This window comes from Zootoca vivipara, chromosome 4, assembly GCF_965207765.1.
Source record: "Zootoca vivipara chromosome 4, rZooViv2.hap1.1, whole genome shotgun sequence".
Classification (NCBI taxonomy): Eukaryota; Metazoa; Chordata; class Lepidosauria; order Squamata; family Lacertidae; genus Zootoca; species Zootoca vivipara.
The window spans coordinates 71,643,177-71,658,639 of record NC_142587.1 but is presented as its reverse complement, the minus strand read 5'-3'; the positions used below and the strand labels follow the sequence as shown (position 1 = coordinate 71,658,639).

The window sequence follows — 15,463 nt, the reverse complement described above, 5'->3', positions numbered from 1 at the left end:
TGTTGAGAAACTAGCTTTATTACAGAAGAGATAGTGCAGTAAGAGTATGTCCAAAGTAGTATTTCATTTCTTAAGGCAGAAAAAAAGACCAGCATATACAAAAGGTACAATACAAAAGCCAACAAGAAAAGTGTACAAAAATGGAACATCCATTCAAGCTTTTTTAAAAAATCAAAGCCTTATTACAAAAGTCTCCATTAATGCAGTCATATTGCATGGTGCGGGTAGGCACTTTTTTGTTTTCCAAAAAAGTACATCTTAAAGAAGCCACCTTATATTTAGTAGCTAAAGGCCTTAAGCTCTGACACTGACATATTTGTAGTTAAGGCCAAGACTGGGTTCATCTAAAATAGTGTTGTAACAAGTGTGAACAAGCTACTGATTAATTTGAGAAAGTGACCATATACATCTAGGACAAGATGGTTCTGCTTTATGCCAGAACACAAAGGGTAACTATAGCAGAAATTTAAAATTTAGTATACAGGTGATTTTAAGGTCCCGGGAAATAAAAATGTACAAAGACTTACCACCATAATCCACATTTAGCAAAGATCCCAGTAAATAAAAATCAATGTTATGATTTGAATATTTTTAACTAAGTCCTATGTTATCAAGTGACTTAAAATCGGACTGAATTAGTTAAAAAATATATTCAAATCATGACAAATATTCAAATCATAACATTGATTTTAACATTTGAATAAAAAACCAAATCTTTAATATAAATGCAGCAGCAGTGTCAATATTAGAAAGGTACTCAAAGACAGGTTTTAAGTAGAAAAATTACAACTAGAAAGTATCTGTACGAATATCTGAAATGCATTCCATAATTAAAGATTGCAATATTTTAAGAGCAGCTGCTTTAGAAGAGATGCAGCATTGAGGGCTTATGTGTCTCAATGTGCTAAATATACAACTACTGATCCTACCCCTTTCCATACTGAAACCGAGTGCACTAATAATCCAAATTTAATAAATGGATTTCTGAAAAAGGAACTTTCTCTCCATAAAATAAACCTATTACTACAGCAAGGAAACTTGACAAAACTGCTCAAGTTCTTCTTTTAAGATTTGTGAGTTCCAGCAGTACACTAGCATGGCACTTAACATCTGGGAAAAACCCTACATTACCATTGGATGCTCTGCAGCATCTGCAATTGGGGGTGAAGACCCTCTAAATCAAGGAAGTTTTGAGAATTTTAAAGAATGCAAAAGCACCATTTTACCAGAGGCGACTGTGGGGAAAATGTGAAACAAAGGTTCCAGCTTGTGATGTGCACATTGCCTTCTACACTTTGGGGGGTAGGGGGAACAGACCTACTGTCTGTCTCCAGCCTAAAAAAGGAAGCTGGTAAGAAGATCAGAGCTGGTATTTTAAAAAGACCCAATAGGATTTATGACTCCCCTGTACAGAAAAACCAGACCCTCTAAACTCTGAGAAAAGTAGATGAAGGGCAGAGTTGTTGCCTGCCACTTCTCAGCAATGACTTCCCTGTGCAAGTATTTCTCCAGTATTGAGCTACCAAACCCAGATGCTGAAGGATCCCTGTCTCTTTTAAGAAAATTCTACCTGGCGCCTTAGCTTACTGCAGTGGTGTGATGAGAAAAGCCACACCAGATGAAATTCTGCCTTCTGTGCAACAATAGCTGTCTTAGGGTCTGACTGGCAACCCTGTGCCCATTCATTAACGCCCTATGCCTATATGACTTATAAATCAAGGCTGCAGTTTTCCACTTGCGCATTGTAAACTGGTGGACTACTCAAACCAAGAAATTTCACAGACTTTCATTTTTATAGCTTACTGACATCAGGGCTGCAGTTCTAGAATCTAAAAATAATAATAAAATCCTCATAAATACCTAATTTTGCAAATCTCTAAATGTGCTTGCTTGGGAAAGCTGCACAGTACAACTAAGCTTCCTAAAAAACCAGGTTATAAATACTAAATAATATCCTAAGAAAAAGCTATAGAGAGAGTTTTAGACAAGATTAGGGTGAATTCTGGTACTCCAGAGTTGTTCAAGGAAATTTCTGTGCTCAGATACACAAGTGCTAGTATCTGCCCAATGATGGGAGTAAGCAGAATAGGAGGTATACTAGATTAAGACGGTCAATCCCAAAAGCCACTACAGCAAAGAATTTGTTCAATGGCTCTTTTCTTTTGCAAACAAACACCTGCAGCTTCAAGGTTTCCAAAAATGCTCTATTGACAATACTAAGACACAAGCTTTAGGATAGCATTAAAAAAGGACAAATTACTCTCGAATAACTGTACAGTATTTCTTTGGAGGGGAGAATACCCTTCATTCCTTCTTACATGGAGACAATATATATATAATGGCACCAGTTCAAGAGGAATGCAGCAATGTCTAGGTGTCTGCTCCAATCATTACATGATAATGTCCTATTAGGAAGCCAGAATGTCATGAACACAAGTCCCTCCAACTGAAAGCAATCATCAGCTAGGCAGACAATGTAAACAGAAATCAAAACAGCAAGATTAAATGGGGGAAAGGGAGTTGGAAAAATATGAGATGTTCCTCCTCTCCACAGTTGGGAGAGCTGCACAAAGTCATATTTTTAGATGGATGTGGGTGGGAATCTAGCAAAACCGAAGCAGCAAGAGTGGCAATATAATTCATGAGGCAATGTTAGCACTAAGGCAGAGGTCTTGAAGTTACTTCAGATCCCGGTCTTAAAGAGACCATAAAAAGTAGACAGTAAACTGCTTGCAGAAATGGAAGGGCACTTGCTTGCTTTCATGATTCCCACTAGTATATTCGCTCATGCTGCTTCTCTTGCTGGTTGGACAATGAATCAATGTCTTGGTTATATTACAATAAGGAATCATGCTTGCTGTTCAATTAGAAGGCAGCTCCTCTAAGTTCCCTTACACGATTGTAGGAGACAAAAAGTACTTTGGGAACCAAGAAATGATCTCTGAAAATCAATCTCTTTGCTATAAGGCCACAATAGCCAATGTGTAAGCTGTTCTTTGGACCCTGTAAATTAAGAATGTGTGACTAGTAAATTTAAATCCCACCTGCTTTGCAATTACCATAATATCATTTTCACCAGCAAAACAACAAAATCTGAAGTTGACAATATCACACCAAATGCACACAACAGCTTAGCTAAGCGAGTGAAAGGAATGTTTTGTTGCTCTTTGGGCTTCTTATCACAAAACTCATTACCCTTGGGAGAATACGTTGTAGCTTTGTCCAGTGATTCACAGGTTCACTTAGCAAGATTAATAGCCTTGCCCCTGGGAAGGTGTGTGCAGATGCAAATGCCATATGTCTTGCAAACCTTCTAGTCCTCAAGGTCACATTTCAGTGTAAGGAGATGGTGCTTATCTTGCTGGCCTGCACAAAAGCAATGAATTATATTTTGAAATAAAGATGACAGCTCTCAGTCAAAAGCCTTTACAACATTTACAACTTTACATCAGTCAGGTTGTATATTGTTTTCCTTTCCCAAAGCACAAGTTAAATTACAATAAGACACTTTATAGCATGGGTAGACAAACTAAGGCCCGGGGGCCAGATCCAGCCCAATCGCCTGCTAAATCCAGCCCGTGGGTGGTTCGAGAATCAGCGTGTTTTTACATGAGTAGAATGTGTCCTTTTATTTAAAATGCATCTCTGGGTTATTTGTGGGGCCTGCCTGGTGTTTTTACATGAGCAGAATCTGTGCTTTTATTTAAAATGTATCTCTAGGTTATTTGTGGGGCATAGAAATTTGTTCATTTTTTTCCTCAAAATATAGTCCAGCCCCCCACAAGGTCTGAGGGACAGTGGACCGGCCCCGCTGCTGAAAAGGTTTGCTGACCCCCGCTTCATAGGTATACAGAGGCTTCTGCACATAGAGAGAAGTGCTTATGCCTCCTCTACATCACAGACCAGTCTTTATCTGCAGTCCTAGCAAAACTGTGGGTTCTGTTTATGCACATCTCCAAACTGGAGTGAATATGTAGAAAAACCTTTTAAAATTGGCAAAATATATGCCTACTCATAACAATGGGTAATAAGGTGTACAGTGGGCTGCAGAAGGGGGAAGTTGTACAAGTGGAACAGCAGCATAGGATACAACCCAATATGGGCACCTAAAAGACCATCTCACAATTAATTTCTCTTTCTACAGTATGACATCAGCAAAGAGCAAAAAATTGGGGCATCTCAACAAATATCATCATTAAGCTGCCTCACTTTATCCAGAAACAAGCTCCAGTGAGTTCATAGATTTAAGACTGAAGCTCAAGTTTATGTACTAACAGGCTGGATCTAGACACATCAAAGAAGAGATACAGTTAAATGCATTGTAAACTTCATACAGGGAAATCCCGTGGGCGAAAAATGGGCTTCCACAGCGCCATCTGGTGTCACAGTGTTATAACGCGCATAAATCTGGGGATATAACTATTTTACCACAATATTTTTTTTCCAATACTTACCAAGTTGTTTGAGTCTCTGTTATGTGATACACACAGTGACACACTTCTTCACAGCATCCCTGCAAAAATAAAAACAAACACACTGTCCCCTTAAGTATTTGAATAAGTAGCACAAATATTTAAAATGTATCAGCAATGACCCTTCACAGCAGCAGAGATTTTTGACAAACAGAATCATCTTAGCACTGCTGGGTAAATTAACACCTGTAGTGGGACCGAAGCCATCCTCTCTACCAAACTGCAACTTCTCAAGCAGTTCAATTCTATTAATCTGAGTCCGAATAGAGACAATAGTTTCCTGTCCCACTATAGGTATGAAGGGTCGCCATGCTCATTTTGCAAATGTTCTGCTCTAATTATATGGCCACTTCACTCAACAATGCTAAGGTGCTTTTTGTTATCACCAATCACTGCTGCTGTGAAGGGTCAATTTGCATACACAAGCTCTAATTCAGCTGTCTCATAATGCATTTTTACCTTTTACATTCCACTGCCATTTAACCCTACCTTCTACATTAATCTTTTCCCTTTTCACCAGTGGTGGTTAACCCACTAACTGTATATGGCGCCATCTGCCAATACAGTGGTACCTTGGTTCCCAAACGGCTTAGTTGTCAAACAAATCAGCTCCCAAACACCGCAAACCTGGAAGCAAGTGTTCCAGTTTGCAAACGTTTTTCGGAAGCTGAACGTCCGACGCAGCTTCCGCTTGAGTGCAGGAAGCCCCTGCAGCCAATTAGAAGCCGCACCTTGGTTTTCGAACAGTTTTTGGAGTCAAACAGACTCCCAGAACGGATTAAGTTTGAGAACCAAGGTACCATTGTATACAGGTTCTGGGTGGCCTGCAGGGACTCAGCAACAATTCTGTGGCATCCAAGCCTATGTACAACTGAGGATCACATTTCATCAGATGAAGCATATGCCATAATAAAAAACCTTAAATCTTTAAAGCATCACCAGACTTTGTTTTTTCTTGCAATAAACTAACATAGCTACCTGTCTGCGAATTGTTACAAAGACTTTCAACATAGATCTATGGGTAGTTTTGCCACAAACAAAAATATATAATGCTGCCACTTCAGTTCCCACAAAACCAACATTTTCCATGAAAACTTGGTTCCACTCCTTAGCCCCTAAGCTTTGCTGTAACCAAAGTGAAATATGTATCTGAAATAACCTCACATTCTTTCCTTATTTGCTCCTGCCTCCACTTCCTCTGTTGTCTCTTTATATCAAATTATATATTTTAAACCCTCAGGGCAGGAGCCTACCCTCTTGTACTTTCTCAAGTACAGTAATGGCACTATATAAACAATCTAAATAATAAACACTTGTGATTTATTAATCATAAAACACATTTCACAAGGGTGCTGGGCTTTCTGTATATTCAATCATGCAGCGCTATTTCAATCCTACGAGTGAAATATTTCACCTCCTCTATTCAATCATTCCACATAGCGAGTAATTGAGAATACAGAGAAGAATGCATTAAAGGGAGATAGATTTTTCCAGCCATCCATATCACAGAAAAAATTCCCCTTTTATGTTTTATGACCTGGGTAGCTCCTGAAGCAAATGGAGGTCAAGATTACCTTGCATATGGTATGTAGGAAATGCTGTACCTAGAGAAGAGAGAAGACACACACATGTATTAGGAAGAACAGGCGCAACACACCAACACTCTCTCCCACAGAGTGCCAATGGCGAGCCTGCATAACACATGGCCCAAGCCAAGGGTAAGTCTACCACATACTGTGGCTTGATAAGTGACTGACAAATTAAAACTAGCATTTGCTTTCCAGTTCCGTTTTCCAACTATCCATGTCAGGATCAGTTTCCATCACCTCTCCCACCCTTCCCTCATGAAGCAGAATCTCCTTCCAGGAGAAAGGTGGAACATGAGCTCATTTTCTCATTGTCAGCAACATCTGCTCACATGGAGACTACTTGTGAAAGAGGGAAGTGGCCAAATGTGGAACATCAACAGAAGTTGACAATAGTTCAGCCAGGCCTTGGTGACTCTTACTTTAAGGTAAATAACTAGACTTCCATAAGAAACTTCCCGTCCAAATGGAATCCCAACGGCAATTGGTTGAGAAAATTTTAGGAGGCAATGTATTTATGGACATTGGGCTCACATTATGGCAGGCTTTTTATAAAGGTATGTGACAGAGAGGGTGAGGAAATAAACCTCTCCTGTTATACATATACACAAATCTATTACTATTAATAAATAAAAATAAATATAAAATACTACTAATAATAATTATCTCTAAAGCACCTTAAATTTTCTAAGCACTGTACATATATTAAAACTAGGGGATAGCCAGTTCTACTCAGTTTGCTCAGCAACCCCCCTTCCCTATTTCAGTTTTCCCCTCCCCAGGACCACAATATTTTCCCCTGCCTGCCTCAATTTCTGCTCAGGACAACCTCACCATGCCTCAGTTTCATTAGACCTGCCAAAAAGCCTCCCATAGTGCCAGGGAGAAAGACAAGGAGGGACAAGAAGCCACACACACCCTAATAGGTAATGGTGGATCCTTCCTCTGCTGTTCTCCTCCCACTCAGGTGACCCATCCAGGCTCTGAGATGGATTCCTGCATGGGGCCAGCTTTGAAATCTCCATGAATTCAGTCAGTGTGCTCCCCAACAGCTCAGGCTGCCATCACAATGTTGGAATGATAGACCAGTATCATATATATATTTTAAAATGAAGACAGTCCCTGCCTGCAGGCTCACAATCTAAAAGACATAAAAAAGATGGGGAGGGCATTACTTACCAGCCTAAGGCGAAGAACTGCAAAATGCAGAAGATGAGGGCAAGTCCCTTATTGTGCCACTGAAAGAGAAAGAAATAATCTTAAATCAAGCAAAGGAAATGTCATTAAATTTATATGGATAGCTGCATCGGAGATTCAAGTACTTACCCAAAAAGCTGCGCAAAGAGTTAATATGAGGCATAACTAAAAGAGAAGAGAGAGAGTCTTAAAATAAGCAAGACATTAAAACTATAACTGAAGATGAACAGGGTTGGGGGTTTTTTTTAGCACTGGCTACTGCTACAAACAGGATTCTGGACTACAGTGCCAGGCTGCAATCCTAAACATACTTATGTGGGAATATTTTTCTTCTTTTTAATCGTCTGGTTTAATTAATCTCTGTGCTATAAATTTTCAGACTGCATGTTTTATGCTATTGTTATTTTATCATATTGTATTTTTTCTTTTTATGTTTATCAGTCACCTGGAGAACACAAATATTGGAAGGCCTTATACAGTTACGGAGGTCCGTTCTTAACCCGAAACCATTCTCAACCTGAGGTACCACTTTAGCTAATGCGGCCTCCCACCACCGCCCCGCCCCAACTTCCACTCACATCCTGGGGCAAAGTTCACTACCAGGAGCAGTTACTTCTAGGTTAGCACAGCTTGTTACCCAAAGAGTTCGCAAGGAGGACGGTACATAACCCAAGGTTCCACTGTACTGAGTTAGTTATTAGCAACAGTAAGTCCCATTGAACTGAAGTGAAACTTATTTTTGAGCAGACATGAATAGGATTGCACTCTCAGCCTGTTGCAACAAGGCAGTGGTTTCAGTAATACAGTATACCAATAAGGACCCCAAACAGTATCGAGTTGGGGTGTCCTTATTGGTACAGAACTTCCTAATTAAATACACATATTCCACTTAATTAGCAGGTTATGTACCAATAAGGACACCCCCACACCATGTAGTTGCAATGAATCAGAGGTCAATAAAAGTCCTAAGAATACGTCCAATATATTTTTCAAACTATTTCCAGTATCTTATCCCAGCACAAATTTTAAAAAAGACAAAGTCCCCATCGCAAACATAGTAGCAGTATTAACTAAGAAACATCAGTCAAGTTCAGAAGGAGCAGTCTAAAGATACATATTTGCCATGACAGCTAAATGGGATCATTATATACACAGACAAAATAGCCCTCCAGGTGCAAGATGCTGGGGACATACGGGAATACAGATAATTTATTTGTATATTACCCTTCCTACAAATAAATGCATATAATTAAGGGCTACAAAAAGGCTACATGCCCATTACAACATAAGCTATATTAAGAAATACCAACAGAACAATCCTAGCACAGTTAACAAACCATAGGGAACCTTCTTCAATCCAAGGGCCACATTCCACTTTGGGAAACATTTTGAGGGCCGTATGGCTGTGGTGTGTCAGGCCAGAGGCAAAAATGAATGGAACGTTGAATGTAAATGTTAGCTTTCTACAGTAGGCTAGTTTCCACACACAGTCACACACTATCATTCATCCAGGTGACCATGAGGCATTATCAGAGTTCAAGATGGAAACATTTGGAATGCAATGGGGGGGTGGCCTAGGGAGGCTTGTGAGGGCCAGGTAGAGAGGGCTTGAGGTTCCCCACACCTCCCTTAACTGCTCCTTCGGTTCATGAGACTTGAACTTACAATTTTTTATTATTATTTTACGATAAACATATGCCAGAAATTCTGACCCTTTGTTTTGCATCACTTGTTTTCTGACTATTTAGGAAATACTGACTACTGATATTTTACCACAATGTATTTTTTTTTGCTATGTTTGCTTGTATTTTAAAAATTAAACAAATTCCCTTAAAAAGGGCATTAACACTGATAGTCCCCTGAATTCAAATGCAAGTTAAAACAGAAAAGTTTGGTTACTTACAAGCATAACAGCTGTAGCTATCAAACGAGTAGGTTCAAACATTCTTTTCAACTGTTTCATCGGTCCCATAAGAAAGACAGTGCTATAAGAAATAATTATTTAATCCATCTGCTAAGAGCAAAACACACAAATGCACATTATACAAGCTTAAATTGCTACCATTACTCTATTGTAGGAATCATAAACAGACCATACTTTAGCCTCAAAGATACTATAATCACATAGTATAACTCATAAAAGAAAATTAGGGAACACTCTATTGGAAAACAAGCAGTAAAATTATTTAGTATTAAAAATTATATGGAAGCCATGCCAACAGAGATATATTGTTTCTCTGAACCCCAAACATAAACATGAGACTGGGAATAAGAGTTGAGAGGGATACAATCAAAATATTTTGTTTGTAAAATATTTTGATGGTAAAATGGAAAAAGGAGAAAGGAGAAAGATTATATATTCAAGAATGAGCTGCTTAGTTCATTCACCTATTTGATATTCTGAGCTAACCTACTAATTCAAGGAAAAGATTACCTTCCAAGAGACGCGATATTCCCCAGTGTGTAAAATACTGCAAACAAGATTAGCCCTTTCCTGGGAACCCATAGCAGACAAGTACCCTGGAAAGGCAGACAAGAGAAGGAACATACACCGTCACTGTAAGGGGAAAAAGTCTGTAAAAACAATTATCTGTAGAGAAAATTAGTATTTTGGTTGCTCTCTTCCATTGCCTTAAGTTTGTAATGTGTTGCCTTAAGGTTTTTTGTTTTGTTTTGTTTTTTGTCAAAGCCTATTTTAAAAAGAGCATATGTTACTATTATTTTACTTGCATGAAAAATCCTCTTAATATTTCATCTAAAAGCAATAATATTTCAAATTTATATTTCATCAAGCTGGGGGGTCATGCAATGTGATCCCAAGTTGGTTTCTGTAGTGGCTTCGTATTGATCAGATGTATGTGCTGTTGTTTTAAACTAAACATACACATTTATTCAGCCCTGAGTGCTCACTGGAAGGACAGATCGTGAAGCTGAGGCTCCAATACTTTGGCCACCTCATGAGAAGAGAAGACTCCCTGGAAAAGACCCTGATGTTGGGAAAGATTGAGGGCACTAGGAGAAGGGGACGACAGAGGACGAGCTGGTTGGACAGTGTTCTCGAAGCTACGAACATGAGTTTGACCAAACTGCGGGAGGCAGTGGAAGACAGGAGTGCCTGGCGTGCTATGGTCCATGGGGTCACGAAGAGTCGGACACGACTAAACAACAACACCTTTATTTTGACATATGCACGTGTGTGTGTGTATGTAACTGTTTTGTGTATATTTTTAGTATCCTCAAGAGTGGGGAGCAAGATAATCAACTGAATCAGCATTCAATTAGTCTGCCCGTGGCATTCTGAACACATAAGGAAGCCAGGCTCACTACACTGGGAAAACAAGTACTGCAGGCTACATGCACACAGTATCATGAAGGTTAGGTGTGTTAGCCAAGGCGATGACTGAATACAAGTTTATGACTTGCCCATCGAGAAGGATTTGATATCCCAACTATGAATGAAAAAGAACAAATCACCGCCTTATTGTTGCTTGCTTGAAAGTATCCCTAAAGCATCAAACACCATTCAAATTTACGCAAAGGATATTAGAGAGATTATTGTTATTAGTTTTTCTAGTCTTAGAATTTATCATGGTTTGGGTTGTATTTTCTCTCTGAACAACAGGCTTCTCATGACACTGTAGAAAACTTGCAACCAATATTCTACATCAAATTACATTTAGGTTGCAAAACTTACAATGTGGAATCTAATGCTGCGGAATGGATTTCTGCTTGTACAACTTGTAGGACTTCCCTTTGCTTTTCTTCCTCTTTTGCACCCCTAAAATCCTCCTCAGAAGGTCCTTCAACCCTCCAGAGAAAATTTGGGCTGCAGGAGAAAGAGGAAGTATGCCCGCACAAAATTGGTGTCACCTGTGAACATTTACACTGGAGTAAACCTACTAATCTCCACTAGTAGTTTTTTCACAGCAAGCCTGTAAAAGATTGCACTATTTCAACTGTTGTGAAAATATAAGGGGATAGATCAGTCACCGTGATTATTCTTCATGGAGTCAAAACTTTTATATTCCTTCAGCATTGATGGATCTGAGTGCAATACTGAGCAGCTGGAAAAGAAATGGTTGCCTTGCACTGTGGGACATATTATACAAGAAATCCAAACTTTATCCAACAAAAGCTGCTGAGGTAGGGAGGGAAAACTCTTACCAGAATGGAGCACAGAACTCCAATAGCAAAACAAGCTATAAAGGCTTTCAGTCTTGTACTCCAGCTTAAGGAAGATGCATCAATCACCTGGAAATAATTTTTTTTTAAAAAAAGAGAGTCTTATTAAAATTGTAGTGTCAAGGTTTTAAAAAGGCATGCATCAATATACAACCAGTGCTTTCATTTCCTTCCAGCAGCTTCACTACACGAGGAAACTGAGGTACACAATATCATGCTGTCTTTTTGCAAATTGTTAAAAGAATAAATACAATTTCCAACAGAAGTAAAGAAAACTATGATATCACTGAATGAAGTGCATCTCATACCTATGTTAACAATTCACAAACATGCTTCTAACACCTTTGTGAAAAGTGCCTCGTCCTATCTGTTCTATGAACAGATATCACTTCCTCAATATTAATATAAGGCAATATTCAATTTTCTTCTTCAACAACTGCTTCTATTAATCATCACTCAAGGCAACTTTGAGCTTATTCCTTTCACATGTACACAGAAAGCAGCTACATTTCCCCGGCCATTAGCAGTATTTCTATTCTATTATTAAAAACAAAGAGCGTATTGAATCCATTTCAACTATTTCGCATAGTCAAAGTTTTGTGCCAAGTTTCTCCAAAGAGGATTCAGTTTAAAGAAAATACTAGAAAAAATCCAAATGTATTCAGATAGTTGTCTTATGTCTGATTCTACACTACTAATTCCTTCTTATGACATAATATATTTTTGAAAATGCTACAAAGTTTCTATCAGCTATCAGAGTATAACTATTTTGTAAGCAAGGGCATTCCTGTAATAAAAGCAGATTTGGATCATTTTAGTCATTGTTATAAAATCCAAGAATAGCAAAACCATTTAGTTTTCTAATCTATATAACATCAGTCAATTAATATGCAGTTGTCTGAAATCCAAGCAGCTAAAATGTGGGAAAAAAACCTGAGATCAAAAGCATTTTAGGCACATCCAAAGTGATCATTCTTACCAGACACTTTGATTTACCTTTTTAAAACAAAAATGAAATGAAAAGAAAAATGGTTTGGCAATCTTTAAAGCTGCATTGGATGGGCTGTTAATTTCACAAGTTATTTCACATCTGGGCATCAAAAGCCTCACTGGCATGCCTAACTAGTGGAGTAGTTCTTTGGATCCTGGCTAAAAGAATTAATTTATACCATAGGAGAAAAATGCAAAAAATAAAGAAGGTAAGAGAGGGACAGAATGATAAACAAGCAGAATTTAAAGCATGCTATCCAGTAGAATGGAACCGATCCTATGTTTCAAAAATATTTTGTTGTATTTGAATTTATTTGTATGTTTTGCAACAAATTATTTTGTTCAAAATTCTTGTATTTTGATAATAAATTGATGGAAAAAGCAGCATATAATTAAACTAAATTTAAACAAAGATCATCCTGGGACATAAATGAAGATTATCATACCCAACATGTCTAGAGCATTTTCAAGTGTTCAAAGAGCTTCAATTATCTAGTTGAAATCCTGACAAAAACCCTGTTAAGTTACATGAGTATTATTATCCATCAGATTGCAAACGGAGATGAGGACTGAGGCTGAGCGACTGGCTTGCCTAAGGCCACTTGGTGAGTTCATGGCAGAGCAGAGATGAAAACCCAGGACTACCTGATTTGGAGCAAAGTCTCTTAGCAGCCAGACTACATCAATGTTAACTTAGATACTTCCAGATACAAACTTCAAGGTTGTTGGTTTCCTGCAGGGATGTTGTGTTTTCCCAGCCCAAAGATGTTTATTAACAAGGGCATTCAGAATCCCCTTTCAGAGGTGAATTTCTTGCTGCTGAAACTACAGCATAGCACTGTGGTTGTCCAAGTGTCATAGGTATATCACTAGTGATAATGACAACTCTCTCCACAAACATGATAAGCCTCATCTTGTGAACTTTGTACTGTATTACAGATCTCCTGAAGCACTTACGCAATGCCCTTTAAAAATAAAATAAATTGCAGTACAACTATCCCACTTTTCTAACCATTTACATAACTTTTAAAGACACTTTGAATTTTAAAAGATTCCCTTACTCTTGATATGCTCTAACACCGGCCAAAAAAAGGTAATTAAGTACTCATCTGAAGAAGTGTGCATGCACACGAAAGCTCATAGCAAAATAAAAACTTAGTTGGTCTTTAAGGTGCTACTGAAGGATTTTTTTTATTTTGTAAGTACTCATCAAGCTGTTTACCAAACAAACAGAACACACAAGGAGCATGCCTATCTCCCTACAGCAAGATTAGTCCTGTTAAACTGGGAATAGAATATCATGCTACATCTGCCAAGCAACAGTAAACAGCACAAGTGGCAAGGATAAGAACCACAGAGGATCCAAGAATTTTTCTCCGCTCATCCCACCATTCTAAAAGCACCCCCCCCAATTAAGCCTACATTTATTGTGTTGAATTACTCTGGGGGATCAGCTGGTGCCAAGGGTTGCATTCAGAGCTGACTTTGTACTAGCAGAATGCACTTCCATTTATGCAAAAAATGGTATTTGTTAGAAGAAAATGCTGTCCATAGTATTTTCTTTCTAGCCCCCTATCACAGTTACACAGCAAAACCAAAACAGGTTTTACTTATGGACTTCACCAATCAGTACTGATTTAATCTGCATTAATTGGTCAACTAAAGCTTGCAGGCTAAGTTTTAGAACATACCACACAATCACATACACCTTGAAACAGTGGCGTTTTGCTTTCCATCTCCTTAAGCTTTGCAAGTTCTACCCAGGGTGCCGCTAGTAGTAAACAATTATGACACAGCTTCCCTTCGGCCTTCCTCCCTTGAGCACAAAAGAATACAAGAAGTGCCCTTCTGTAGCCTAGGATCATGTTCTCACAGTGGCCAACCAGATGGGCAATATTAACACACTAGCACTCTTCAGCTCCTGCTCTCAGGCAATGGTATTCAGAGGCATGCTGGGTGCGATACTAGAGTAAATATATAGCTGTCATGATAAGCAGCCATTCAGTCTGTCTTTCACGCTTCCTTCAATACGTCAAAAGAAATGCATTTATGCTTTTTGTAATACGCCAAGTGATCTGTTGAAAGACAAACCGGCGAAATCAATGTACGACTCTTTGGTCGGATGCATGAACCCCAAATTAATTTCTCTAAAACTGCCTTAACCTGGGTGGACTCTGCGCGCCTTTTCAGCCACTGCTGAATTACAAGCAAGGTGTGGGTTCGAGTCCATTTCAGCAACAGTTAAGTATCAAAAGGGGAGGCAGCATTTTTCCCCCCTCGGGTCAAATGAAGTGGGGTGAAGAGAGCTTTGAGCAGTGCCACCCCAACTAAGCGTGTACACACTGTATACAGGATTGGAGCTTGAATCGTAGTTTTAATTCCTGGAGCTTGTGACGTCAGATCCCAAACACCTGGGCAGGCAGGAAAGCAGCAATTAAACGAGAAGCATCAACACGCACCTTTGGCCAAGAGAGGGGGGAGAGAGCTGGGCTTTAGGAAGGGTCTTTCAAGCCGCATTTGAAGGGTCAGAAGACCCCCTGGCACGGGGGAAGGTTATAGGCGACCTTCCTTCATGGGGCGGGGGAAGGAAATAACAGATAGTTAAGGAAAGGTGCGGGGAGGTGAGGAATGAAAGGGGCCAAAAAAGGCCAAGCAACAACGACGGCCTCAGCTGCTCCCCTGGAATTGGTGGAGGGGGCTAATCCCCTTAGGGGTGCGGAGAAGGAACTGGGGCGGCGAATGGAGCCCCACAGCAGCTGCTGAGCCAGTCGGGCGACAAAGCCAAGGAAAGAGCCTTCTCTCTTCCCCCCCCCCCCACACACACACTACCCCCGGGGTTTACCTCCGCCAGTGGCCCCGGCTCCTCGGCGTCCTTCCCGTTGAGAACCCGCTTCAGCTTGTCCATGACACTTGTCGCCCCTCACGAGCTTCACTTCCCGACGCGGCTGCCTCCACTTCGCCGCCCAAACCCTTCGGAGACTACAACTCCCGGCAACCGAGGAAGGCCGGCGCTCGCCAAACTTTGCCTCAGCGGCT

General features: G+C 39.7%; 1 protein-coding gene across 1 annotated transcript; it reads right to left on the bottom strand.

Annotated features, from left to right (window-relative positions):
- On the bottom strand, positions 1 to 15,463 carry SFT2D2 (SFT2 domain containing 2). The gene is made up of 9 exons (XM_035116022.3): positions 15,270 to 15,463; positions 11,420 to 11,506; positions 9,690 to 9,775; positions 9,159 to 9,240; positions 7,385 to 7,420; positions 7,238 to 7,296; positions 6,047 to 6,076; positions 4,455 to 4,513; positions 1 to 3,366 (listed from the first exon to the last, which is right to left on the bottom strand). The coding sequence occupies exons 1-8, from the start codon at positions 15,330 to 15,332 to the stop codon at positions 4,474 to 4,476; spliced, it is 483 nt and encodes a 160-aa protein (XP_034971913.1). The 5' UTR covers positions 15,333 to 15,463; the 3' UTR covers positions 1 to 3,366; positions 4,455 to 4,473.